The 25,556-nt window shown below is 44.1% G+C and overlaps 1 protein-coding gene across 2 annotated transcripts in view; it reads right to left on the bottom strand.

The window, feature by feature from the left end:
• Nucleotides 1-25,556, bottom strand: part of CRTC3 (CREB regulated transcription coactivator 3) — a 221,507-nt gene that overhangs the window by 82,113 nt on the left and 113,838 nt on the right. The window contains exons 5-6 of one of the 2 annotated variants that reach the window (XM_073618561.1): nucleotides 19,363-19,425; nucleotides 1,293-1,405 (exon numbers count right to left, since the gene is read on the bottom strand). In XM_073618561.1, coding sequence (XP_073474662.1) covers nucleotides 1,293-1,405; nucleotides 19,363-19,425 — 176 coding nt within the window. The remainder of the gene's footprint in view (nucleotides 1-1,292; nucleotides 1,406-19,362; nucleotides 19,426-25,556) is intronic. The other variant, XM_073618562.1, reaches the window with a different exon arrangement.

Here is a 25,556-nt window from a genome sequence, read left to right as displayed (position 1 = left end):
ACAGCTACGGAAGCGGACAGCTTGCTTTTGTATGATCTGCAATTGTCAAAACTGATCACATGCAGCACCATGGCAAGGGAAGGCAGGGAAAGGAAAGGGGAAGGGGAGCTGAGGGAAGGGAAAGGGAAGGGGAGCTGAGGGAAGGGAAAGGGAAGGGGAGCTGAGGGAAGGGAAAGGGAAGGGAAAGGGAGTTGAGGGGAAGGGAAAGGGAGTTGAGGGGAAGGGAAAGGGAGTTGAGGGGAAGGGAAAGGGAGTTGAGGGGAAGGGACACCCCCCCTCCCCCTACACACAGGAACAGATCTGAGGGTGTCAAACAGCTAGAGGTCCCTCCTGTCACCTTTTTAGCTCTTGGTTTCAGGAAACCTTATCAGAAGTGACTCATGCTGATAACAGAGGGACAAGACAAGAGAAAAATTACACTTAAAGAGGGAGTCCCGTGAAAAAAAAAAAATTAAAAGTCGGCAGCTACAAATACTGCAGCTGCTGACTTTAAAAATAAGGACACTTACCTGTCCCAGGGTCCAGAGATGTCGGCACCCGAGACCGAATCGTCCCTCGGGTGCTGCCGCCCCCATTCTCTGTGAAGGAATCGGAAAGTAAAGCACTGCGGCTTCACTTCCCAATTCCCTACTGCGCATGCGCGAGTCGCGCTGCGCTTCCTAACTGGTCCCCGCTGTCTCTGGGACCCGTGTGTGTCCCAGCAGACAGCGCGGTGGGGACGGGAGGGGGCGCAGACTCCCGCGGGTGTCTATGCCGGAAGTGGGTGCAAATACCTGTCTTAGACAGGTATCTGCACCTCCCTCCCCCCGTGAAAGGTGCCAAATGTGACACTGGAGGGGGGAGGGTTCCGAAAAGCGGAGGTTCAATTTTCGTGTGAACCTCCGCTTTAAGCCTTGTACACACTACTGACAGCTCAGGTCCCATGTTAATACTGACCCACGTATGGTCAAGCTTTAGATTCTAAAGCAGGCATTACTTTAGAGTAGCTAATCTCCCAAATCAGACTAATTTATAGTCTATATCAGAGTCAATGCGGGGCATTGTCCTGTGCCTGGTGCACCACTGACAGATAAGACATGCTACAGAAAAAGAACAGTTATTTCCATATGGGTATGACTATGGGACATGTGATTCCCCATCTAACTGTACATGTTGGTTTTCACAGTTACAGCATTTCTAATTCTGCACAGAGGTTATGTTATATGAATCAGATGTAACGATATGCAGAGGAGATCTTTTCAAATATATAAAAGCTTACACATGACAAGCAATGATAGAAAGCGAAGTCTTACTGTTACGCTGCGTGGGTCTGGGAAATCGTACTGCAGACTGATTTCCCCCCATAAATGGGTCCTGGGTTTTGGTACTGGAAGCGCTGGTGTGAAGTGCAGAGTCGGAGTTCGTCCTGGAGAAAAAAAAAAAAAAAATTTTAAACCCCAAAAAAAAAAAAGCATTAGGACAGTAACAAGCTGATAGCAGAGCAAAGGAAAGTGAAAAATGCACGCAAAAGGAACCAAAGGACAAACATACAATTGTAAATTGTGACTATGGTATGCAGAATTATGCCAATGTAGATCGAGAAGGCAGTTATGTACTACCTATGAGGGCTTTTCAATTAAAATATGGTAACTTTATCCACTCTCAACTCAATTCCATTCAAATATAAAAGCTAACCATTTAAATAAGTTATATATTCCAAAAAAGAAAGAAAAAAAAAAAAAAAAAGAAAACGCCCTTAAGAACTTGCGCCTGTCTTAATATAGGCTGCTTGCAATCCTCTGTACAGTATCACTCAATGGAGACATATGTGCTTTCTCTTCCTTGCTTGCTGATTGGCTCAATGTGCTGCTGCTCATACTGTCCAATTTAAGGCTAGGGCTGGTCTTGGACGAGGCTGCATTGCTTACCTGCAGCTTAAAGCAGACCTTCAGTCATTTTATCATCTTTCCATCTATTAAATCTTCTGCCCTTGTTGTTTTAACTTTGGATAGTAAAACATTTTTTTTCTGTCAGTAAATACCTTATACAGCCCACTTCCAGTTTCTTGTCTGGAAAAAAGAAAAGCCTAGACTTATGACATCATACACAGCTCTCTCTCACTCACTCTTTGTGAGGGTTTGCCAGGAAGCGAGGGGGGGGGGGGGGGGGTTTGAGTCATAAGAGGATCAATGAGAGCAGGAAGTGAACAGGCTTCAGCTGCCCACAGTTAAAATGGATGCAGCCAGACTAAGTGGAGGGAGATTTCTGCAGCATATTTGGCAAGTACAGAATAAAAGTATATATATGTATAAATAATATGCAAAGTGGTTGGAGGGAAGCTTCAGAATGGCAAAGATGTTTTTATTACAAATTATGTGAGCAGACTGCAGTACCTCTTTAAGCAGGGTATACACAGACCAACACGCCCTGTGTACTGTGAATTTCACCCTGTGTGTATTGCTATCTAGTTACCACCTTCTGACAAACGATCATGCTGAAAAAGCAGCATTCGATCAGCTCTTGCAGCCAAAGGCTTGGAAGGGGGGAGTGGCAGGGAATCAGGAGAGATCTGTCACTTTTTTTTTCCAACCCGCCAGTTGAATGAAAAAAAAAAAAAATGGAACATCTATACCCAGTTTTAGTCTCCAAAGGGGGTTAAGGGGAGGCGGCACCAAGGACGCCACGAATACAAGGCTGGCCAATGAAAACAAGTTATTTTTTCACAGTATACAAGGTGTTCAACTAGACAAAGTAGATAGGAGATGCAGATCAAAGCATGTACTATATTTATTGAAAAAAATACAAGTAGCTCTGTGAATGACAGCAGGGACAGGTGAGTGACCCCCTGTGGTCTGTGTGCAGTGGAGGACCAGGACAGGATTGGACTGATCATTGCAGTAGTGCAAACTACAACAGTGACTATCTGCTTCTAAAGTGTTCCTCAGATATGAGACATACTCACTTACATTGTCCAAGCTGAACCAATGCAAGTATGCAATACAGATCATACCTGGAGTTTAGCTTTAGCTGTCTATTTAGACATTTCAGCTTTAAGGGGTACATGGCAAAAACCCAAGATAAAGATATGCGGCACTTCACAAGATATAAGTGCATGTCGCTTTCCACACAAGTGAATTATATCAGTTTCCCAATTCACACAAAATGAGATCCTACTTCCAGCAGCTTGTAAACGAACGGAAAAAAAGACAGCTGGCAACTGTCCCTAAACATTCATTGACAGATGTGGTTGGTAAGACCTTGATCAGAGGTTTGCTGGATCATCACATGAGCAGCCAGATTTTTTCAAAACAGCTTTTTTGGAAAACAATTACATAGTACAGACATCCCAGTCATTTATGTTCTAAGCTTCTTGGTCTTCAAACTGCAAATTCTGAACCAAAAACACCCCGCTGCAATTTTTATGTGCACCTCTGATGCAAGAGGAGACTCTGATGGGGGTACAGATTTAAAGGGGGAGGGGAGGGGAAGGACTCTGATGGGAACCCGGATGTAAGGGGTGGGGGGCTCTGATATAAGGAGGAATTTGATGTGGACAATGTTGGTAAGGGGACTGATGGTGTATTTAAAATTTGTTTACTGAAGTTTTTTCTGTTGTTCTAAGGCCTTGGTAATGCAGAAGGTTTTTCACCTTATTGCAGAGAATACATTAAAGGTTAAAAACCTTCAGGCTTAAGAACCACTTTAAGTGTACACCCATGTGAGGGGCACGTTTTGCCTGCCCCAAATACACAGATGTTCCATGCATGTGTGGGCAAGCAGTGCTATGTATGTCAGTTGGGACACAGCAGCTGCTCTCAATCTGACAGCCGTGTGGGTGCGTGTCACCAAAACGCAGACAGTGCAAGTACAGGGACACCCACCCACAGGGAAAATCTCAATTGACGTGAATGTAACTGCATGCATGTGGATGCAGGAAAAACACGGACCTCGTATGGGAGCACACTTAAAGAAATTGTAAAGTCTAGTCTAAAAAAAAAAAAAAAAAAAAAAAAAACAAACAATGTTATACTTGGACACTGTGGATTTGCACAGAGCAGCCTGGATCCTCCTCTTCTCGGGTCCCTTTTCGCTGCTCCTGGCCCCTCACAGCAAGCAGCTTGTTATGGGGGAACCCAAGCTGAGCTGCAGCTCTGTGTGTCCATTCAGACGTGGAGGTGCCATTCGGCGCCCCCCCCTTCTCTTTCTCGATTGGCTAACTGACTTTGATTGACAGCTGCGGGAGCCAATGGCAGTGCTGATGTGTCTCAATCAGGAGGGAGAGTCAGGGACGGACGAGGGACTCGTGGACATCGCTGGACAGAGATGGAGCTCAGGTAAGTGTGCTGGGGAGGCTGCTACACAGAAGGCTCTTTATCTTAATGCATAGAATGCATTAAAGGGGTTGTAAATGCAGGCAGAAGGTTTTTTATCTTAATGCTACCTTATCCTTGTGAATAATAATATGGCTAATAATATGGGTCTTTACAAAAAAGAGCAACCAACTCTGATACCCTTCTTGCAGAAGAAATGGTTACCAAAAAAAAGTTTCCTTGTAAAAAGGACCAAGGGAATAAGTCGTATCAGCTCAAAAAGGCTGTTTTTGTAATGCCGACAGAACTAAATTCAAGTCCCAAGGGTCCAGGGGTGACCTAACCGGGGGAATAATCCCCTGAAAAAAAAAAACTACGAAACAAAGAATGCAAAGCAAGTGGTCATTGAAATAATACTGATAAGGCCAAGACCTGGCCTTTGAAAGTACTCGAGGCCAGCTTCATTTCTAGGTAGGATACTACCTATGACATACTTCCTGGTGTGCCAACCCCTGGATTCATCCCAGGAGACATATGCCTTCCAGACTCTATAATAGGGGAATCTGGAGGCCGGCTTCTTTGCATTAACCAAGGTAGATACCACTGAACTTGACAGCCCACGCTTTTTCAACGTGGGCGTTTTTTTTTTACAAACCGTTAAATTTAGCGTTTGTAAGGTAGGATGGAATACCGGAACTTGCGAAAGAAGGTCTGGACGTAGTGGTAGGGTCCATGGGACCCCTACCATCATCCTCATGATCTCTGCATACCAAGATCTGGGCCACAAAAATTACCAACTTCCCTTCCTGCTTGATCCTGCGAAGAAGTCGTGGACGCAGGCAGAATAGGAAAGGATGCATAAATCCATGAACTCTGATTCCATGGGAACACCAAGGCATCTATTCCGCATGCTAGCGGATCCTTTGTTCTTGACACAAAGTTGTCGATTTCTTTGTTGAACCTGGACGCAAACAGATCTATGTCTGGAATCCCCCATCTTTGACATATTGACAGGAAGATATCGGGGTGAAGGAACCATTCTCTCGGGAACAACTGCTGGCGACTCAAGTAGTCCGCCTGCCAATTTTTAATTCCTAGAATGAAGACTGCCGATAGGCAAAGTACATTGGTTTCTGCCCAAGATAGGATATGATTCACCTCTCTCTGGGCCACACAACTTCTTGTGCCCCCTTGGTGATTGATATAGGCCATTGCTGTGGCATTGTCGAATTGGATCCTGAGAGGACAATTCTGTAAACTGAACGTCCAGGCCCTCAGGGCCAAGTACTCTGCCCGAATCTCTAAAATGTTAATGGGCAAGGTCATTTCTGATCTGGACCACTTCTCTTGGAAAGTTGCCTCTTCCAGGACTGCTCCCCAACCTAAAAAAGGTTGGCATATGTTGTTAACACTTCCCAGGTAACTGTAGGAAGGATTTTCCCCTTTAGTTAGTTAGTTCCCCTTTAGTAGCCGATTTTTGGTTATTAACCACAAACTGAGGCTCCGGCGCACCTTTGGAGTCAGACACATTGGGAAATCTAAAGCTTGGACCTTCTTGTTCCAAGCCGATAGGATACAGTTTTACAGCAGCCTCAAATGAAACTGAGCATAAGGACCGGCCTCGAATGAAGCCACCATCTTTCCCAACAACCTCATGCAAAGCTGAACAGAAGGATTCTTCTTTGCTTCTACCACCTCAATCAGTACCTTTAGTGCGCTGATCTTTGTCTGGGGCAAGAATACCCTTTACTGGGTGTATCTATGATCAGACCCAAGTATTCTAGTCTCCTTTATGGTTTTAAGGATGAGCTCCGGCGTGTTCGCACAGCCCACGTGCAGAGCCCGCCAGGAAGTCGGCACTGTGCTGCGCTAATCACAGGCAGTGAGACATTGTCCCGATGCGCAGCTGCAGAGATCGGAAAATGTCTCACTGCCTGTGATTAGCGCAGCGCAGTGCCGACTTCCTGGTGGACTCTGCTCGTGGGCTGTGCAAACACGCTGGAGCTCATCCTTAGTTTTAAGGCAGATTTCTCTAGGTTGAGAATCCAACCTAGGTATTCCAGGTAGTTGAATGTGGTGACCATACTCTATTCTAAGCGGGCTACCGACTGGTCTATCAAGAGCAGATCGTCTAGGTAAACTATAATTGTTATACCTTGGACCCTTAATCTGGCTAGAGGAGGGGCCAGAACCTTTGTAAACACTCAAGCTGCAGTAGCTAGACCGGAAAGCAGAGCTAGAAACTGAAAATGAAGACTTTCTACCTTGAAAAGTAGATATTACTGGTGAGCGGGGAAATGGGCACATGGAGGTATGCATCCTTGATGTCGATTGACGCCAGAAGTTCTCCTCCTTGTAGGATGGAGACAATTGATTGGATTGACTCCATGTGAAAAAAGAGCGGATATTCAGGAACTGGTTTAGATTTTTGAGATCCAGAATGGGTTTGACATCTCCATTCGGTTTTGGCACAGTGAAAAAAGTTTGAAGAAAACCCCAACCCCTGCTCTTTAATAGGGACCACCATGATCAGTTTTTGCCAAAAGATGGTCCAATGCTTGAAAGAAAGACTTCTTTTTCTCTGGATCCTTAGGAACGTTTGAGCTGAGAAAATGAGGAGACGGGAACTCTTGGAACTCCAGTTTGTACCCTGGAGCTATTGAGGAAGTCCCCCATCTGTCTCGACACTCTTCCTGCCATAGCATTGAGAACTGCATAAGTATTCCCCCTACTCGATCGAGCAGGGGCACCTCCTCATAAGGAGGCTTTAGTATTTTGTAGGTTTCCTCCCCCAAGACTTCTTTTGTTCCTGGGGCTGACCCTGAGGATTACCTCTTGAACTTTGACGGCGGAGGCCGTCATGACTGCCTGGAGGCTGATGCCCCTGGCACTGGAGAAGGCGCTTGTTAAAATGAAATAAGTTTACTCCTTTTCTTAACTGGCAATAGGGGAACTTTTTTCACTAGAAATTCTTTGGATGTATTACCCAAATCATCCCCAAACAGCCGTTTCACCGCAAAAAAGAAGACTAGCGAGGAGCTTCTTGCATGGCGCTTAGCCTGAAGGATAGAATCTCTCATAGCAACTATTGCAAACATAAAGCTGCTAGTAGCTTGCCAGATCCTGGGTCTGCTGAACAGGATAACCTTGAGCATCTGTTTAAACTGGTCTCTCATATACCAATTACTGTCAGTGCAGGCTGAAACCCTCAACCTGCCAGAGAAAAAGTGTTTAATAGGAATTCCAACCTTTTTACTGTTGGATCCCTAAGCATTTGAACATTGTCTGCCAGACAAGTCAAACTTTTATTCACAGAGGATATAGCAGCGTCAATTGCTGGTATCCCCACCTTTAGTAAATTTTTTCCTCCATAGGATAAAGTGTGAAAAACATTTTAGAAGGGAAAAATGCTTATCTGGGTGATCCCACTCAGAATACATAAGCTTTTCCAGCAATCAATGGACAGGAAAGGCATGCACAGCTTGAGGCTTTAGCGAACCCAAACACTCTACCACACCATTTAGTAAGAAATTGCACCATCAATCTTACAGATTGTGAAGCTGATCCCCCGCATTTGACCCCTCAGAAGAGGAGTCATCAGCCTTACCATGGTGCCCTGAGGGAAGTTCATCTTCTCCCACCCCCAGTTCCTCAGTTTGAGGGTCCTGGGTAATGGAAGGGAACCTGTCGCATTTTGTCCCGCTCTGGGATGCGATTAAAGGCGCTAACCTTTTTTCCAATCCTATCATGGCTGAGGAAAAAACCTTTTAGTAATATAGACAGGGGCTGCAGTGTTGAAAACAGTTGCAAACATTTCATGGCCCCGATGCTCACTCTGACCAGCCCCACCCCCTCTCTCAGGGGAGGATGCCATTGTAGAGAGGAGTAGGCTTTCCAGAGCTTGAGGGAGACCCTTTTAGCCCTTCTTTTGGGGGTGTTTCAACCCCCCCCTTCTGACCATAGCCGATACACAAATGCAGAGGTACTACCAGAAGAAATTGCATCCACTGCTTGAGCAATAGTCCAGCAACTGCCGCTGCTATTAACACGCAGCCTGATGCTTTTAGTAAATGTGCCAAGGAAATGCCTGTGTCACCAACCTCTTACATGCCCAATTTTGCTCGTGTCCCTCCGACAGCTGCAGCAAATAATGGAGCTTTTAAAACCTACTCCTGTGCTGGGTGTTGCCGCATGCCAATGCTGCACTAAGCCCCACCCCCTCCATCACATCGCCCCCCCCCCCCTTTTTCAAAAAACGTGTTTTCCCACGCGGCCGCGGGCCGATGGGATGGGCTTGAATGTGAGGGGGGGGATGGCGAGGAGGAGATCCAACCGCCGTGCAGGTGCCGTAAAAAACAGAGCGCCATCGTCGACCATTCTGGCCTCCCCCTGTCCAGGGAGAGGGGAGCGCTTTTTTCCCAGGTGGGGGGTGTTTTTTGTAAGAAAACCCCCCCAATCTTACCGGAGTTGCTTGCCGGAGGAATCTGCAGCTTCTTCTGAGACAGCGTGACACAGTGTAGGAAAGCATGACAAGGTACATGCTCTATACAGCCCCCAGTGGTGACTTTTAGGCATGACAACATTTACTTTTCTAAAGGAGACAATTCATAAGAAACTTTAAAAATTCCTTAGAAATCTCCACTTACCTTTCCCGCCGCAGGATTTTCTGTGGTAAAACCAACAGACCCAATCTTCACCCCTCACAGCGGGTTCCATTAAAAAAGGAACCTTGGACCCTTTTAATCGGGAGATCCAAACTCCTGGACTCTTTAAACACTCCGCCAGAAAAAACTTAGGGCTGAAAAAACCAAAAGCACTGGATCCCGGGGTCTAGCGCTCTAGAAAGAGAAGTGTTACGGGCTAAACCTCGTTTCTTCCGGCACGAGGCCCAGGTACCATTCAATTCGGCCTAAAAAGACACTTTGAATGGATCCGGTTGCATAGCTAGCCCCAGCAAGGATTGCTCCAGTGGAGATCAGCACAGCACATCTTTACTCGTGACCAACACCTTAGATACTGGCAAAAAAACGGAGATACTCCCAGTAGTGGGAGGGGTTATATAGGGAGGCAACTTCCTGTTTAGGGTATGCCAGTGTCCATCACCTGAAGGTGGCCTATAACCCACATAGTAATTACTATGGCTCTGTGTCCCGTGATGTACGATGAAGAAAAACCTACTGCCTTTACAACCACTTTAATTGTCCGCTTGCCGCCTTCTGACTGTAGCCTTACTGCAGCTGAGTGCGGGTGTACCAAGATGGCTGTGACGGAACACCACTTCCGTCACAAAAATCCTAATCTGATGGTACACCGGGATTGCTAACTTTCACATTTGCTTGTGTCCTCAACCAAACTGTCAAACCAAATGACTGGTGTCATAACTGATCACATATGCAGCACCATCCACACATCAAACAGAAGCTGCTTCCTTGGCTGTACTTTATTAGTAATTATAATTATAAGTTTGTTATATTTAATTACTAGATATGTGAATTGCATGCTCGAGGAATCTTTGCACATTACATTTGTTATGAATTTCACCATTATTATTATATGCATATTGCACTTTAGTAGAAATGTTACATTTTTCCAGTCGCATTGAGTTTTGCATTTGTGAATCGCATACTCGTGAAATATATCAATTTTAGCAATATTCACTACATGTTGCAATTTTGTTTGAAGGTTATAGCTGTGGAGTGTTTACTTTATGGTTATGGGTTATTTTAGTTATATTTCTGGATCACGCACATTGCACTTTGTCAAATTGTGAGAGGTTGCACTGTTTTATCACGTCTGTCGCACATGTGTGAACATGGATGCCATTATTAAGATTTTTTAGTATCCGGTTATTTTTCACGTGCAATATTGGATAATTTCGGAGACACTATTTATGATTTATTGAGTACACTGTGCCATGCGAGGTTGGATTCTCCACTATACTGGGTGTGAAATTGAATTATTTCTTTGGTTTTGCACTCTACATGTACACATTGTTGTATGGAGCCTTACCTATTTATTTTTTATTTTGGACGTATTAATCAATAATGTTTGTCATGTTGGGACTGATGTAGCGCTACATATTTTCTATCATAAATATTGCGTTTATACCGTCGAGTCATCGGTTGACTGCTACTCCTGAGTGCTCAGAGAATCTTACCAGCCTGTACTGTATAGAGCAAAAAACTCTACCCTCCAAATATTTATCTACCTTATTTATAAGAAGCTTCAGTTCTCTCAAAAGGTCGGTGGAGAGGTACACTAAAAAACACAAAGAAATTCGCTGGTATACTTCACGTTCCAATCTTACTTGCAAACACCCCAAAGGTTAGGGGATCTACCAGAATCAGACTAGACGTGCAAAAGACCAACAAGAAAAACAATCCAGGGGCAGAGCATTTTGCACTTAATCATTTTCAGATTGATAAGCACAAGGGTGTGATGGGCTGTTAACATACATATGGGGATGGTAAGTGGGAACGATGGCTCTTATAGGAGGAAGAAAGCCTATTGCCTTTACATACATAGTTACATAGTAGGTGAGGTTGAAAAAAGACACAAGTCCATCAAGTCCAACCTATGTGTGTGATTATATGTCAGTATTACATTGTATATCCCTGTATGTTGCAGTCGTTCAGGTGATAATCTATTAGTTTCTTGAAACTATCGATGCTCCCCGCTGAGACCACCGCCTGTGGAAGGGAATTCCACATCCTTGCCGTTCTTACAGTAAAGAACCCTCTACGTAGTTCAAGGTTAAACTTCTTTTCTTCTAATTTTAATGAGAGTGGCCACGAGTCTTGTTAAACTCCCTTCTGCGAAAAAGTTCTATCCCTATTGTGGGGTCACCAGTATGCTATTTGTATATTGAAATCATATCCCCTCGCAACCGTTCCTCATTACTAATATCCTCCAGACCCTTTATTATCTTTTTTGCACTTCTTTGTACTCGCTCCATTTCCAGTACATCCTTCTTGAGGACTGGTGTCCAGAACTGGACAGCATACTCTAGGTGCAGCCGGACCAGAGTCTTGTAGAGCGGGAGAATTATCGTTTTATCTCTGGAGTTGATCCCCTTTTTAAATACATGCCAATATTCTGTTTGCTTTGTTAGCAGCAGCTTGGCATTGCATGCCATTGCTGAGCCTATCATCTACTAGGACCCCCAGGTCCTTTTCCATTCTAGATTCCCCCAGAGGTTCTCCCCCAGTGTATAGATTGCATTCATATTTTTGTCACCCAGATGCATTATTTTACATTTTTCTACATTGAACTTCATGTGCCATGTAGTTGCCCACCCCATTAATTTGTTCAGATCTTTTTGCAAGGTTTCCACATTCTGCGGAAAAGTTATTGCCCTGCTTAGTTTAGTATCGTCTGCAAATACAGAGATTGAACTGTTTACCCCATCCTCCAGGTTTATGAACAAATTAAACAGGATTGGTCCCAGCACAGAACCCTGGGGGGACCCCACTACCCACCCCTGACCATTCCGAGTACTCCCTATTTATCACCACCCTCTGAAGTCGCCCTTGTACCCAGTTTTCAATCCATATACTCACCCTATGGTCCATGCCAACGGACCTTACTTCGTACAGTAAGCGTTTATGGGAAACTGTGTCAAATGCTTTTGCAAAATCCAGATACACCACGTTTACGGGCCTTCCTTTATCTAGATGGCAACTCAGCTCCTCATAGAAGGTTAATAGATTGGTTTGGCAAGAACGATTCTTCATGAATCCATGCTGATTACTGCTAATGATACCGTTCTCATCACTAAAATCTTGTATATAGTCCCTTATCATCCCCTCCAAGAGTTTACATACTATTGATGATAGGCTAACTGGTCTGTAATTCCCAGGGATGTATTTTGGGCCCTTTTTAAATATTGGTGCTACATTGGCTTTTCTCCAATCAGCTGGTACCATTCCAGTCAGTACACTGTCAGTAAAAATTAGGAACAATGGTCTGGAAATTACTTGACTGAGTTCCCCAAGTACCCTCGGGTGCAAGCCATCTGGTCCCGGTGATTAATGTTAAGTTTTCCAAGTCTAATTTTAATTCTGTCCTCTGTTAACCATGGAGGTGTTTCCTGTGATGTGTCATGAAGATAAACACTGCAGTTTTGGTTATTGAAGCCCCCCGATTCCCTTGTGAAGACTGAGGAGAAGAATAAATTCAATACCTTCGCCATCTCCTAAATCCTTTGTAACCAGATGTCCTTCCTCATTCTTTATGGGGCCAATATGGTCTGTCCTCCCTTTTTTACTGTTTACATACTTAAAGAATTTCTTGGGATTTTTTTTGCTCTCCTCCCCTATGTGTCTTTCATATTCTATCTTAGCCGTCCTTATTGCACCCTTACATTTCTTGTTATATTCTTTATAAAGTCTGAATGCTGATGATGATCCCTCAACCTTGTATTTTTTGAAGGCCTTCTCCTTTGCTTTTATATGCATTTTTACATTGGAGTTAAGCCATCCAGGACTTTTGTTCGCCATTTTAAATTTATTACCCAATGGGATGCATTGGCTAATGCCTTTATTCAATATGCTCTTAAAGCAAACCCATCTCTCCCACGTGTTCTTTGTTCCTAAGATTTTATCACAATTTATGCCTTCTAGCAAGGTTCGTAGTTTAGGGAAGTTGGCTCTTTTGAAATTCAGTGTCTTTATATTCCCCTTATGTTTCCTATTTGTGTGATTTATACTGAAGCCAATTGACCTGTGATCGCTGTTACCTAAATTACTCCGTATTTCCACATCCGTGATCAGGTCTGTATTTTTGGTAATCATTAGATCCAGTAACGCTTTATTTCTAGTTGGTGCATCTACCATCTGACCCATAAAATTGTCCTGCAAGACATTTAGGAACTGGCGAGCCTTAGATGAATGCGCGGTTCCCTCCGCCCAGTCTATGTCTGGATAGTTAAAATCCCCCATTATGATAACACTTCCCATCCTTGCTGCTAATCTAAATTATGATAGGAGATCTGTCTCCCCTTCCTCCCTCAGGTTAGGGGGCCTATAGCATACTCCCAGTATTATTTTCCCCTTAGCTTCATCCCTTTGGAGCTCTACCCACAAGGATTCCTTGGGTTTATGTGCTTTGGTCAACCTACCACTAATGCCCCCAATACTACCCTCTGGAATATGTTCCGTGCTGACTATCTCTACCTCTGGACCCCCCCATCGCCTAGTTTAAAAACCCCTCTAACTTTTTGGCCATCTTCATTCCCAGCTGATCTGCACCCTCCTCATTTAGGTGCAGTCCATCCCTTCTATAGTACCGGTTATCGAGAATTCGTCCCAGTCCTCCAGGAAGCCAAACCCCTCCTTACTACACCAGCTCTTCAGCAACTTGTTTATTTCTCTAATCTCCCTCTGCCTTTCTGGTGTGGTTCGATGTACCGGTAGTATTCCTGAGAATACTACCTTGGAGGTCCTTTTCCTCACTTTAGCTCCTAATTTCCTAAAATCGTTCTTTAGGACACTCCATCTGCCTCCGACTTTGACATTGGTGCCCAATGAGAGTCCTTCAGCTCCTGCAGTGCTGGTCCCTGACTGGTTTCACCAATGTCACTCAATGGAGCGTACTTATTGGGATGCTCAAGCCCTGGATCAGCCTCCCTGGCACTTCCCCTTGTACCCTTCCTGACTGTCACCCATCTACTCTTTGCTAGTGCCTTCACCTCTTTGTCTCCACCCGGCTCTGTGCTGGCCCCAATTGGCACCTGCCGTGTACGTTGCTGGCTCTCCTTTAGTATGGAGGGACTTCTCAGTGCTGACAGTTGCTTCCCCAGATTCAGAACCTGGGCTTCCAGGGAAACAATGCGCTTACATTTTGCACAGCAGTATTCACCCTCGATCAGATGATCAAGGAAAGCATACATGCCGCAAGATGCACAACGAGTCGCCTAGTCGCCTCTTCACACCTGCCAGGCATCGTACCTATTAAATTTAATGAGGATTAGGGATTATACCCTGTCCAAATTACCTAACAGGTAGCTTCCTGACACTAATACTCAACAAGACAATACACAGGTACTCGCAGACCTATGTGCACTCGCAGACCACTCCCAGAACTAGGCGCACTCGCAGACCACTCCCAGAACTACGCGCACTCGCAAACCTACGCACAATACACAAGTACTAACGATCCACACACACTACTCAGACAACACTCAGGTACTAGGACCCCGTTATAAACTCTGGTTTTTAACTCATCACTTAGTCCAATTCCACTTGGACAGAGTTCCAGCAGACTCAAAGATGAGCAGGCTCACAATGAATTCTGCACAAGGTTATATAGGCCTCAAGCACCTGTGACCAATTAACCACTCCCCTTAATTAGTAGACTGAAGGAAGCAAAGAAAAAAAAAGCTGTTTAAAAAGTGTCAGAAAAAGTTGTTAAAAAGCTACAGGGAAAAGCCCCAAAAAGAACCTAAAAGTGCAACCCAGCAATCACCAGCAGTCAGAAAGCAAGACTTGTTCACTCTCCACTCAAGGTCCCCACTGTTTAGCTTCCAACCAGCAGTCTGGCCATACTACATATGGTTGTACATCTTGGAGCCTTGAATACTTCTCTTTTCACTGACATGTTTCCTAGAAATGAGATCAGTTGTGACGATAGCTTCCTACTATTTTCTGTTTCGACATCATCCTTGGGTTGGCACCTACCAAACTACAAATGGACATGTCTTCAAATTGTCTTCTAACATATATTTGGAGTCAATGGCTTGTGCGCAGCTTCTTTAGGTTTCCTTTTTTATTACTATATTGATCAGATTTAGTTTTTGCTCATAAGCACAGTAAGTTGTACCTGTATTTAATAATCTTATGTAGGATCATTTTAGTGGATGGAACATGAGCAATTATGAACCTTTCAATTACACTTTTCCTCTAGGTTCTCTCTCCACCACGCAATCTTTTCCCGTGAAACTGCTCTCTCACATCTAGCCTCAGACCAATTAAACCTCACCATTTGAGATTTATACCTAGGGCTGCTGATAAGGCAGTACAGCCAGCCCTGTACTGGGCCCAGGCCCCATCAGTTCAAAAGGTGGGCCCAGGCACCTGCTGAGCAAGAGGGCTGGCTGTACACTGCAGGGAGATTGGTTCTATCATATGTACTGCTTCCATCTGTCCATGCCCCCTTTCCCCCCCAGAGCTTCCGGCTTCCCTCCTCTCCCACCGGAAGCTGCCGCAGGCACACGGATGTTTCAGGATTGAGAGCGGGGGAAAAGGCCTGTAAATTTGTCAATTTCTGGCCCCTTCCTTTCCTAAATGAACACAGTGAGTGATCGGTACCAAACACTCCTGTGTCCATTCAACACTGAAGTATAGTAAACCATATTTACTTTGCTTCTGTTTGCGAAGAGCCTTAGAGTGCTTCCTATTCATTTATCTGTGTAGCTCAGGTTGCAGAGAAAGACTGACAAAACTATGTCCTCGGTCACTTTCGTCGGGGGGGTGTGGGTGCGTGTGGGGAGGGGGTTGCAGTCAGGTGGTCTGTATGGGGCCTCGTGATTTCTAACAGCAGCCCTGTTTATACCCTCAAACTGTACTGTGGTCATGTGCGTTTTTGACACTGGATTGCATTAGCAGGGTCCTTGCCACCAGATAGGCAAGTGAAGCACACTTGTACACCTTGTGAGTCTATACTGTTCTTGTATGCAAGAGACCAGCAGCCCTACAAGATGCTGGCACCAAGCGAACAAGTAAGCTCACATCCACATTTTACATAGACCCTACAATCCTGCCCTTTTTTTTTTTTTCTTCTTTACAGTGACGATAAACTTTACATGAAATATGGCATGTCACTCATTTTGTAGGTTTACCCACTGACAAAGAAATGATTAGTCTACAATTTAAATGGTAGGTTTATTTTAAGTGAGAGAGACTGAACAAAAAAATCCAGAAAAATGCATTTCAAAAAGTTATAAATTGATTTGCATTTTAATAAGTGAAATAAGTATTTGATCCCCTAACAGCAAGATTTCTGGCTCCCTGGTGTCTTCTATACAGGTAACGAGCAGAGATTAGGAGCACTCTCTTAAACGGAGTGCTCCTAATCTCATGGATGTCAGGGACAAGATTGTAGACCTACACAAGGCTGGAATGGGCTACAAGACCATCGCCAAGCAGCTTGGTGAGAGGGTGACAACAGTTGGTGCAATTATTCACAAATGGAAAAAACACAAGCTCTCATGATGATCATGAGAACGGTGAGGAATCAGCCCAGAACTACACGGGAGAATCTTGTCAATGATCTCAAGGCAGCTGGGACCATAGTCACCAAGAAAACAATTGGTAACACTATGCCATGAAGGACTGCAATCCTGCAGCACCCACAAGATCCCACTGCTCAAGAAAGCATGTACAGGCCCGTCTGAAGTTTGCTAATGAACATCTGAATGATTCAGAGGAGAACTGGGTGAAATTGTTGTGGACAGAAGAGACCAAAATCGAGCTCTTTGACATCAACTCAACTCGCCATGTTTGGAGGAGGAGGAGAAGGAGGAGGAATGCTGCCTATGACCCCAAGAACACCATCCCCGCCATCAAACATGGAGGTGGAAACATTATGCTTCTTAGGTGTTTTTCTGCTAAGGAGACAGGACAACTTTACTGCATCAAAGGGACGATGGACGGGGCCATGTACTGTCAAATCTTGGGCGAGAACCTCCTTTCCTTAGCCAGGGCATTGAAAATGGATTGTGGATGGGTATTCCAGCATGACAATGACACAAAACACATGGCCAATGCAACAAAGGAGTTGCTCAAGAAGAAGCACATTACAGTTCTGGAGTGGCCTAGCCAGTCTCCAGACCTTAATCCCATAAAAAAAAAAAATATGTGGAGGGAGCTGAAGATTCGAGTTATCAAACGTCAGCCTCGAAACCTTAACGACTTGGAGAGGATCTACAAAAGAGGAGTGGGACAAAATCCCTCCTGAGATGTGTGCAAACATGGTGGCCAACTACAAGAAACATCTGACCTCTGTGATTGCAAACAAGGGTTTTGCCACCAAGTACCAAGTCATGTTTTGCGAAGGGGTCAAACACTTATTTCACTCATTAAAATGCATATCAATTTATAACTTTTTTGAAATGCGTGTTTCTGAATATTTTATTGTTATTCTGTCTCTCACTGTTAAAATAAACTTACTGCTAAAATTATAGACTGATCATTTCCTTGTCAGTGGGCAAACATACAAAATCAGCAGGGGATCAAATACTATTTTCCCTCACTGTAGCACTACAGCTATATTGTCAGATCTAAGGCCGGCCATAGACGGTATGAATCCAGGCCATTTCAGCAGGAACCGCTGAAATTTGAACCTTGTTTGGGCAGGCTGAATGTACTCAAGTTAATCGATCAACTTGGGTACAACTAGTCTGCCGGATTCACTTGCAATTATCATATAGCCGCCAGCAAAAATCACCGTCTTCTCCCGGCAGGGATGGCTACCCCCATGGTTGCAGGAAAGAAGTTAGCATGGTCTATGGCTTGCCTAAAGCCTAGTACACCCTAGTAGTTTTTTTTTTTATTGTTCGCTCCAGCAGGGCTGAACAAAAAAAACAAAACATGCAATGTTAGTACAGCGATCTCCCCTGCTGTGCTATTGTGTTCCGACAGGGCTGAGAACGCTGATCGGCAGACCTTTTTCGGTCATGCCCCATTGACAGAAGCCATCTGTCAGACCGGCTGCAGTACACACGGGCCGAATGTCAGCCAGTTTGTATTGAACCAGCCGATGCCACCTGACATTTGGCCCGTGTGTACTAGAATTAAGGCTTCTGTCTCATGAGATTTGAAGTGAGATTTTACGAAATCACTACTGTGCTGCTCATTGTTCTCCTTGCTGAAAAGCTCTAATATGAGAAATCAAAACCATACCTCTACCAAGACGGCCACTTGCACAGAGACAGCCCAAAACAAAGCATGGTAAGTCAGTAATAGGGAAACTTTTTGATGCAGGGAGACCACAGGAAATACCTGTCCTTTAACCGCCTTTTCTGGGGCACAACTTCTAGAGTTCAGTACCTCCTTAAGAACAGCATTCCTATTTCTAAGGGGGAGAAGCATGATTTTTAAGTTGCCCCAAATACTGTTGACACATACAGTATGATGCATACCTGTGACACAAATCCACTATGGCTAGATGAACTTTCAACTTAATTTTCCCCTCATGTTCTCTACAAACTTTCTTGGAATCAATAAGAATTGGCGATTCTCTTTTTAAACTTGGGTTATTCACCCATTAAACTGGTGATTTCAATACTGGATTATGTTTGCAGCACATTTTTGATGTATGCCTTATATAAGGCTGCATTCACTCCTGAGCGAATTGTTTTTAGGGGGAAAGTCGTGCGATCTTACACAGGTCAAAAGGTCTATGTAAAAAGCAGAAAGCCGCCTGTAATCTGCCTAAAAAGAAGCTCATGTACTTTTTTGAGCTTCAGGAGTTTTTGCGTCAGGCGACAGAACTCTGAGATGAGAACAGGGGCCATTTAAATGAATGTGATTTTGCTTGTTGGGCATTTTGGAACTTTTGAGATGAGCGTTTTACGAGCTGAAAACGCTCAGGTGTGAATGCAGCCTTAAACAATTCTTAAATATAGGTTTTGGATGTTTGTTTTGTATGGATTTTGCATTTTTATGGGGATGAGAATGTATATTCGTTTTAGTATCAATCAGGTCTTTAAATGATGGAATGACTAAGATGGAAGATCGTTTAATCCAAATCATATTATCTTCTTTTCTTTGTTAATACATAACAAAAAGTGAAAAAAAAAAAAAAAACACACATAACATAAACAACACTTTGAAAATGCCTGTAACATGCTAATTACTAATGTGCATTACTGGAAGGCATTTTTAAGTGTTGCTGGTGTCAATCAGCCCACTGCGTCAGAATTGGAAATTGAAAGAATAGCTACAGGCTTTATAATTCCAATGTGCTGGTGAGCTAAACCCGGTTATGTAATGCATCCAGAAAGAGGAAGAAAAAAAAAAAGTTTAAAAAGGAAAAAAAAAAAAAAATGGAAAAAAATATGGCTGAAAAAGTTCACCTGTTCAGGGCAGACAATAGTCTAAATCCTGGCCGTTTCTCTTCACTCCAGGGAGCCTGCTGCCTTCAGAGACCGAAGTCAAGAAGGGGAAGAAGAAAGAATGTTTGATATCAGTTAAAATCCCAATAGAAAATACTGAACATTATGGTCGCATGTAGTTAGTGCTCTGCCCAAAGAAATAGCACTATAGAAGAGTTAATGAGCGGAGAATGGAAAATAAGATTTTAAAGAACAGAATGGAACCATAGTAAGTGGTGAAATTCTGCTCGTTAGAGAGGATTCTGGGTAAGAACAGCTGTCAGAATGCAAGGCACTGCATCTCTAACGCTGAGAGCCAGAAGAGAGGTAAGCAAGGTTTACATTCAAATTAGTGTCAGCGAAGAAATTGAAGCCTGTAATTAAAGATAGGAGTTGTAGGCAAAATAGTCATTAAAGTTTCTTTTAGGTGATCATTAGCTTAAGAAAGCATTGTAGAATTATTAAGAAGAACGAGGCAGAATTACTAATGATTCTACAGAATCTGAGCCAGCCACTAGCACCTTTTTTTTTATTTTTTATTGTTCTGTCACAGGCAAGGAGATGAGAACTTTATTGGCAGAATACAGTTTACCACCTAAAACAGACAAAGCCAAGCAGTTTTTGTTGCGCTGCCCAATTACTGCATTTTTTGTTTCTTTTTATGAGTTCATGGCATTCTGTTACAGGACTGTGTGTGTGAAGGCGTTATCAGACACAGCTGGTGGTCATTGTCATCTGTGCAATGTGGAAAAAAAAAAAAAATCAGCAATCGCACAAGAATATTGGCAGAAAGTTGAAAATCCAGGCATTGCTGCTTTCGGCTTCACACAGACATTTTTTTTTCTGGTTTTAGGACTTTTTTTTTTTTTGTTTGTTTCTGAAAGTTCCTTGGCAGGGAAGCAGTTGCCAGTGGGAACAAATGACACCAGGGATCCAGAGCGTGGGACACAGAGCCCAGCTGCACTTTTAACCTCTCTCACTGGAAATTATTTTATTGAGCTCATTTACTTGCCAGGGACGCTGCTTTTTACCAAGCCAAGTCAGGTCAGGCTATAGATCACTTCTGCTACAGTGCAATCTCTAGATTCACATATGAATGATATTGCCCTTTGGTACATAAGAGGATGAACATTATGTAAATAAACGAAGTCAATGTCTCTGGTCTGAAGATCAGAAATTTAAAACCGAAAACCTCAAAACTGTGGTCATGAACTAGAAACCCCAGCATGTTGGGTAAGCTGTTGAACTACTTATGTTCTCTATATACAGTGGAACCTCGGACTGCGAGTAACGTGGTTAACGAGCATTTTGCAATACAAGCACTGTATTTTTAAAAATCGTAACTCAGTTTGCGAGTGTTGTCCCGCAAAACGAGCACGATTCAGACCAAAGCGGTGTGCAGTACCGCTTTTGGCCTGAGGTTGGGGGAGGCGCCAGAGCCGAGCTGAACATCACGTTCGGAAATGCACGGAAAGGCTCGAGTACAGCACAGCTGACCTCGGCAAATCTTGGGTAGTAAGTCTTTCCGAGGTCTGCCGAGGTCAGCAGAAGTGTCCTTGGACCTTTTCAGCCATTTCCGAGGCTCTCCTGCACCCCCCCCCCGCCTCTGGCCACATGCGGTATTGCATCCCATTGAAGTCAATGCGGAACAAATTATTTTCATTTCCACTGACTTCAATGGGAAAACTCGCTTTGATATGCGAGTACTTTGGATTAACGAGCATACTCCTGGAATGGATTATGCTCGTAATTCGAGGTTCCACTGTAGTTGAAAGTCCTAGCAATGCTAATAAGTAAGGAGGGGGTCAGGCGTGTTCGCAACTGCATGCGCCTGCCTGGAAGCTGACACTGTGCAGGGCTAATCACAGGCAGAGACATTTCCTGATCGGTGCAGCCGCGGACCAGGAAATGTCTCACTGCCTGTGATTAGTGCTGCGCAGTGTCAGCTTCCAGGCAGGCACGTGGAGTTGAAAATGCTTGAGCCCATCCTTACTAATAAGGAGGACATACACTATATTACCAAAAGTATTGGGACGCCTGCTTTTACACACCAACTTGAATGGCATCCCAGTCTTAGCCCGTAGGGGTCAATATTGAGTTGGCCCACCATTTGCAGCTATAACAGCTTCAACTCTTCTGGGAAGGCTTTCCACAAGGCTTAGGAGTTTGTCTATGACAGTGATGGCGAGCCTTGGCACCCCAGGTGTTTTGGAACTACACTTCCCATAATGCTCAACTACACTGCAGAGTGCATGAGCATCATGGGAAATGTAGCTCCAGAACATCTGGGGTACCAAGGTTCGCCATCACTGGTCTATGGGAATGTTTAACCATCCTTCCATTATTCATTCTTGCATTTGTGAGATCAGGCCCTGATGTTAGACGAGAAGGCCTGGCTCACAGTCTCTGCTCTAATTCATCCCAAAGGTGTTCCATCGGGTTTAAAGTCAGGAGTCTGTGCAGGCCATTCATGTTCCTCCACCCCAAACTCACTCATCCAAGTCTTTATGGACCTTGCTTTGTGCACTGGTCCAAATCATTTGGTAGAGGGGGGATTATGGTGTGAGGATGTTTTTCAGGGCCTGGCCACTTAGTTCCAGTGAAGAGAACACTTATGCTGCGTACACACGATCGGTTTTCTTGTCGGAAAAAGATAGGACGGCTTTTCCGACGGGATTCCGCTCAAGCTTGCCTTGCATACACATGGTCACGCAAAAGTTCGCTGAAATTCCGACCGTCAAGAACGTGGTGACGTACAACACTATGATGAGCCGAGAAAATGACGTTCAATGCTTCCGAGCATGCGTCAAATTGTTTCCAAGCATGCGTAGGGATTTTGCGCGTCAGAATTGCCACAGGCGATCGCTTTTTCCGATAGGAACTTTTCCGACCGAAAAATTGAGAGCATGCTCTCAGTCTTTTGCTGGCTGGAACTCCGCCAGCAAAAGACTGATGGAGCATACACACGGTCGCATTTTCCGATGAAAAACTCTCATCGGTCTTTTGCGGGCCGAAATTCCGACCGTGTGTACGCAGCATTAGAGCCCTTTCACACTCTCAGCACCTGGGCGTCCGTGGTAAAGCACTGCTATTTTTAGCGGCGCTTGCCCGTCGTTTTAGTGGCGCTTTTCGGCCGCTAGTAGGGAGCCTTTAACCCTCGCAGATGAGCTTTCCCGGCACTGGCCATTGATTTCAATGAGCAGGGGCGCCCTAAAGCATCTCAAAGAAGCTGCTTACAGGACTTTTTTGATGTCCTGCCAGCGCACCGCCCCAGTGTGAAAGCCCTCGGGCTTTCACATTGGAGTGACAGAAGAGACGCTTTATAGTGACTTTGCAGGCGCTATTTTTAGCGCTATAGTGCCTCAGTGTGAAAGGGGTCTTATGGCGTCAGTATACCAAGACATTTTGAACAATTTCATGCTCCCAACTTTGTGGGAACAGTTTGGGGAGGACCCCTTCCTGTTCCAACATGACTGCACACCAGTGCACAAAGCAAGGTCCATAAAGACATGGATGAGCATGTTTGTCAGTCAAGTTCCTCCACCCCAGAGTCCTGAGCTCAACCCGATAGAACACCTTTGGGTTGAATAAAAACAAGGACTGCAAGCCAGGCCTTCTCATTCACATCAGTGCCTGACCTCACAAATGCACTTCTGGAAAAATGGTCAAACATTCCCATAGACACACTCCTAAGCCTTGTGGAAGCCTTCCCAGAAGAGTTGAAGCAATCATAGCTGCAAAGTGTAGGCCAACTCAATATTGAACCCTACGGACTAAGGCCCCATACACACTATTAGATTTTCTGAAGATTTTTGTCTTCAGATTTACCAAAACAATGTAGTGCAAGGGCCTGCCTGATTGCATACAAATTGAAACTCTTAAGGTTTGACCTCATATTATATGGTTTTGGTAAATCTGAAGACAAAAATCTGCAGAAAATCTAATAGTGTGTATGGGGTTAAAGACTGGGATGCCATTATAGTTCATGTGCGCGTAAAGGCAGGCATCCCAATACTTTTGGTAATATAGAGTATATTGGTTACTTTTATCAATGCAAGGGCCAACAGCTAAAAGCAAAAACATGCCGTAAAAACAATTCATGTTTTCCATGACAGCTTGCAGACCTTTCTAAAATATCAAGCCAAACGTGCTATGGCGCTAAATGAACCCAACCCGTCACTAGGGATGCTCCAATACTGACATCGGTGCCGATACAGAGTATTTTCACGAGGTACTTGTGAAAATGCTCCCGATACTAAAATGGATTCTTTGCGTCCAAATTGAATGGGCGCAAAATGCAATGCAAAGAATCCCATGCGATTTGTACAGGAATGCGGTGCAATTCCAGTACGAACCCCATGCAGTTTCCTGCATTACTCCTGTGTGAACCCAGGCTGAAATCACTATGACAAGCCTGGGTTCACACAGAAGCAGTGGGGAAACAGCATGCGTTTCGGACTTGAATTGCACCGCATTTCTGTTCAAATCGCATGGGATTCTTTGCTGTGCGATTTGCGACAATTGATTTTGTATGGACGCAAATCAGACCAAAAAGTATCGATCCTCGGTATCAGTGAGTACTTAATCAAAAGCATTGGTATTTGTAGATTGAAAAAATAAATTAAAAAAAAAAAAAAAAATACATATTGGTACATCCCTACCTCTCAACGCTCACAGGCCGGCCTGTATCCTTCTCAATTTCCCGCAATCAGCCAGATGCCAAGGCCCTGCAGTCTCCTGCTTCACTATACGCCACTATCCAAATAACCACCTGCACAGTGCCGAATTAAAGTCTTGCATGCACCACCAGTGGGTTGAACGAAAAATAAACTGACAGCCTAGGTCGCTGTACTAACAATCCAATGTTTGTACAGCAATCTCCCCTGCTGTGCTTATGACAGGGGGACGCCCCCCCCCTCACCACCACCACCAGAACACACCGGTCAGCAGACCCTTTTGGCTGGCTTCTATCAGACCGGCTGCCATACACATGGGCGGAATGTTTTCTATTGAACCGGTCAACAATCAGCCGGGGTGCTAGGCTTTAGACCTTGGGGGCCCGGAGCACTTGAAGTTTGGGGATCCCTTAACATAGAAATTAAATGATGTTTTTCTCAAATTTTATTGACTGTAAGAATACACATTACACAGGTCATTTGGACTGACAAGTCATACATTACACTACAATATTTACAAAAAAAGTATTTTCCTGGACAATCTATAACTTAAGCTGGCCATAGACAGATTGAATCTAGGCCGGTTCAGGAGGAAACCCTTCTAAAGCCAGCACTGGGCCCGCAGATCGAAGACGTTCAACTCCAGCCAAGGCTTATTACAATGACAGCACACCACTCACTGCCGCCCAAAGCCACGACACATGTGGAGCAACTGCAATAAACCTTGGTTCTTTGTCTTTGATGTGCGGCCTATTATCTGGATGTTATGCTATGGTGTTGCTTAACAAAAATCTAATTTAATTCAGAAAGTTGTACATTTAAAAAAAAAAAAAATGCTAATCAGTTCAATGTTGAAGCCCACATTTACTTTCTACATTGCATTTATAGATCATTCATCTGGGCCTTTGATGGCGCCTACAAGCCTGGCCTGTTGTTCAAGGATATCAAAAAGATCTTTGCAATTACATCCATGCCATGGAAAGGAGAATGATGTCAAGGCAAGAAAACTGAAAAACAGCCTGGATAGTACAGGCAAATGTCTGAGAATACCGAAGATCTGACAAAAACCAGTGATTAATAAAAAGAACTTTATGTCATCGCTGTGGATAAGAGATAGATGCGAGGATGCAGACCAACTCCAGATTTTTTTTTTCCCTCTCAGACAAGGCGAAACTTTCAGGAACTGCACCAAGTGACCCCATTTTGTTTGCCTGTTACTGAAAGTCAACTGTATGCTGCCAAAACCAAACCACAATCACCTCCCTGGTATACATCAGTACATACAGTGTCCTTTTCCAAGTGTACAGAAGTTTTGATTTACTATGAATAAAACCAGAACCTCTGCCAAAGTCAATGCATTTTTCACCTAAGTCTACACAGACTAGAGCTACACTTCAATAAAACACACTGAACATCTGGATACAAAGGACAACAGAATCTTCGAACACAAGTCTAGCCACACAGTATGTATGCTAGATGCTTCAGCTATAGCCATTTAAC

The sequence above is a fragment of the Aquarana catesbeiana genome, linkage group LG03, assembly GCF_042186555.1.
Source record: "Aquarana catesbeiana isolate 2022-GZ linkage group LG03, ASM4218655v1, whole genome shotgun sequence".
NCBI lineage: Eukaryota > Metazoa > Chordata > Amphibia > Anura > Ranidae > Aquarana > Aquarana catesbeiana.
Note: the sequence above shows the minus strand (reverse complement) of the source record. Positions and strands in the feature narration are given on the sequence as shown.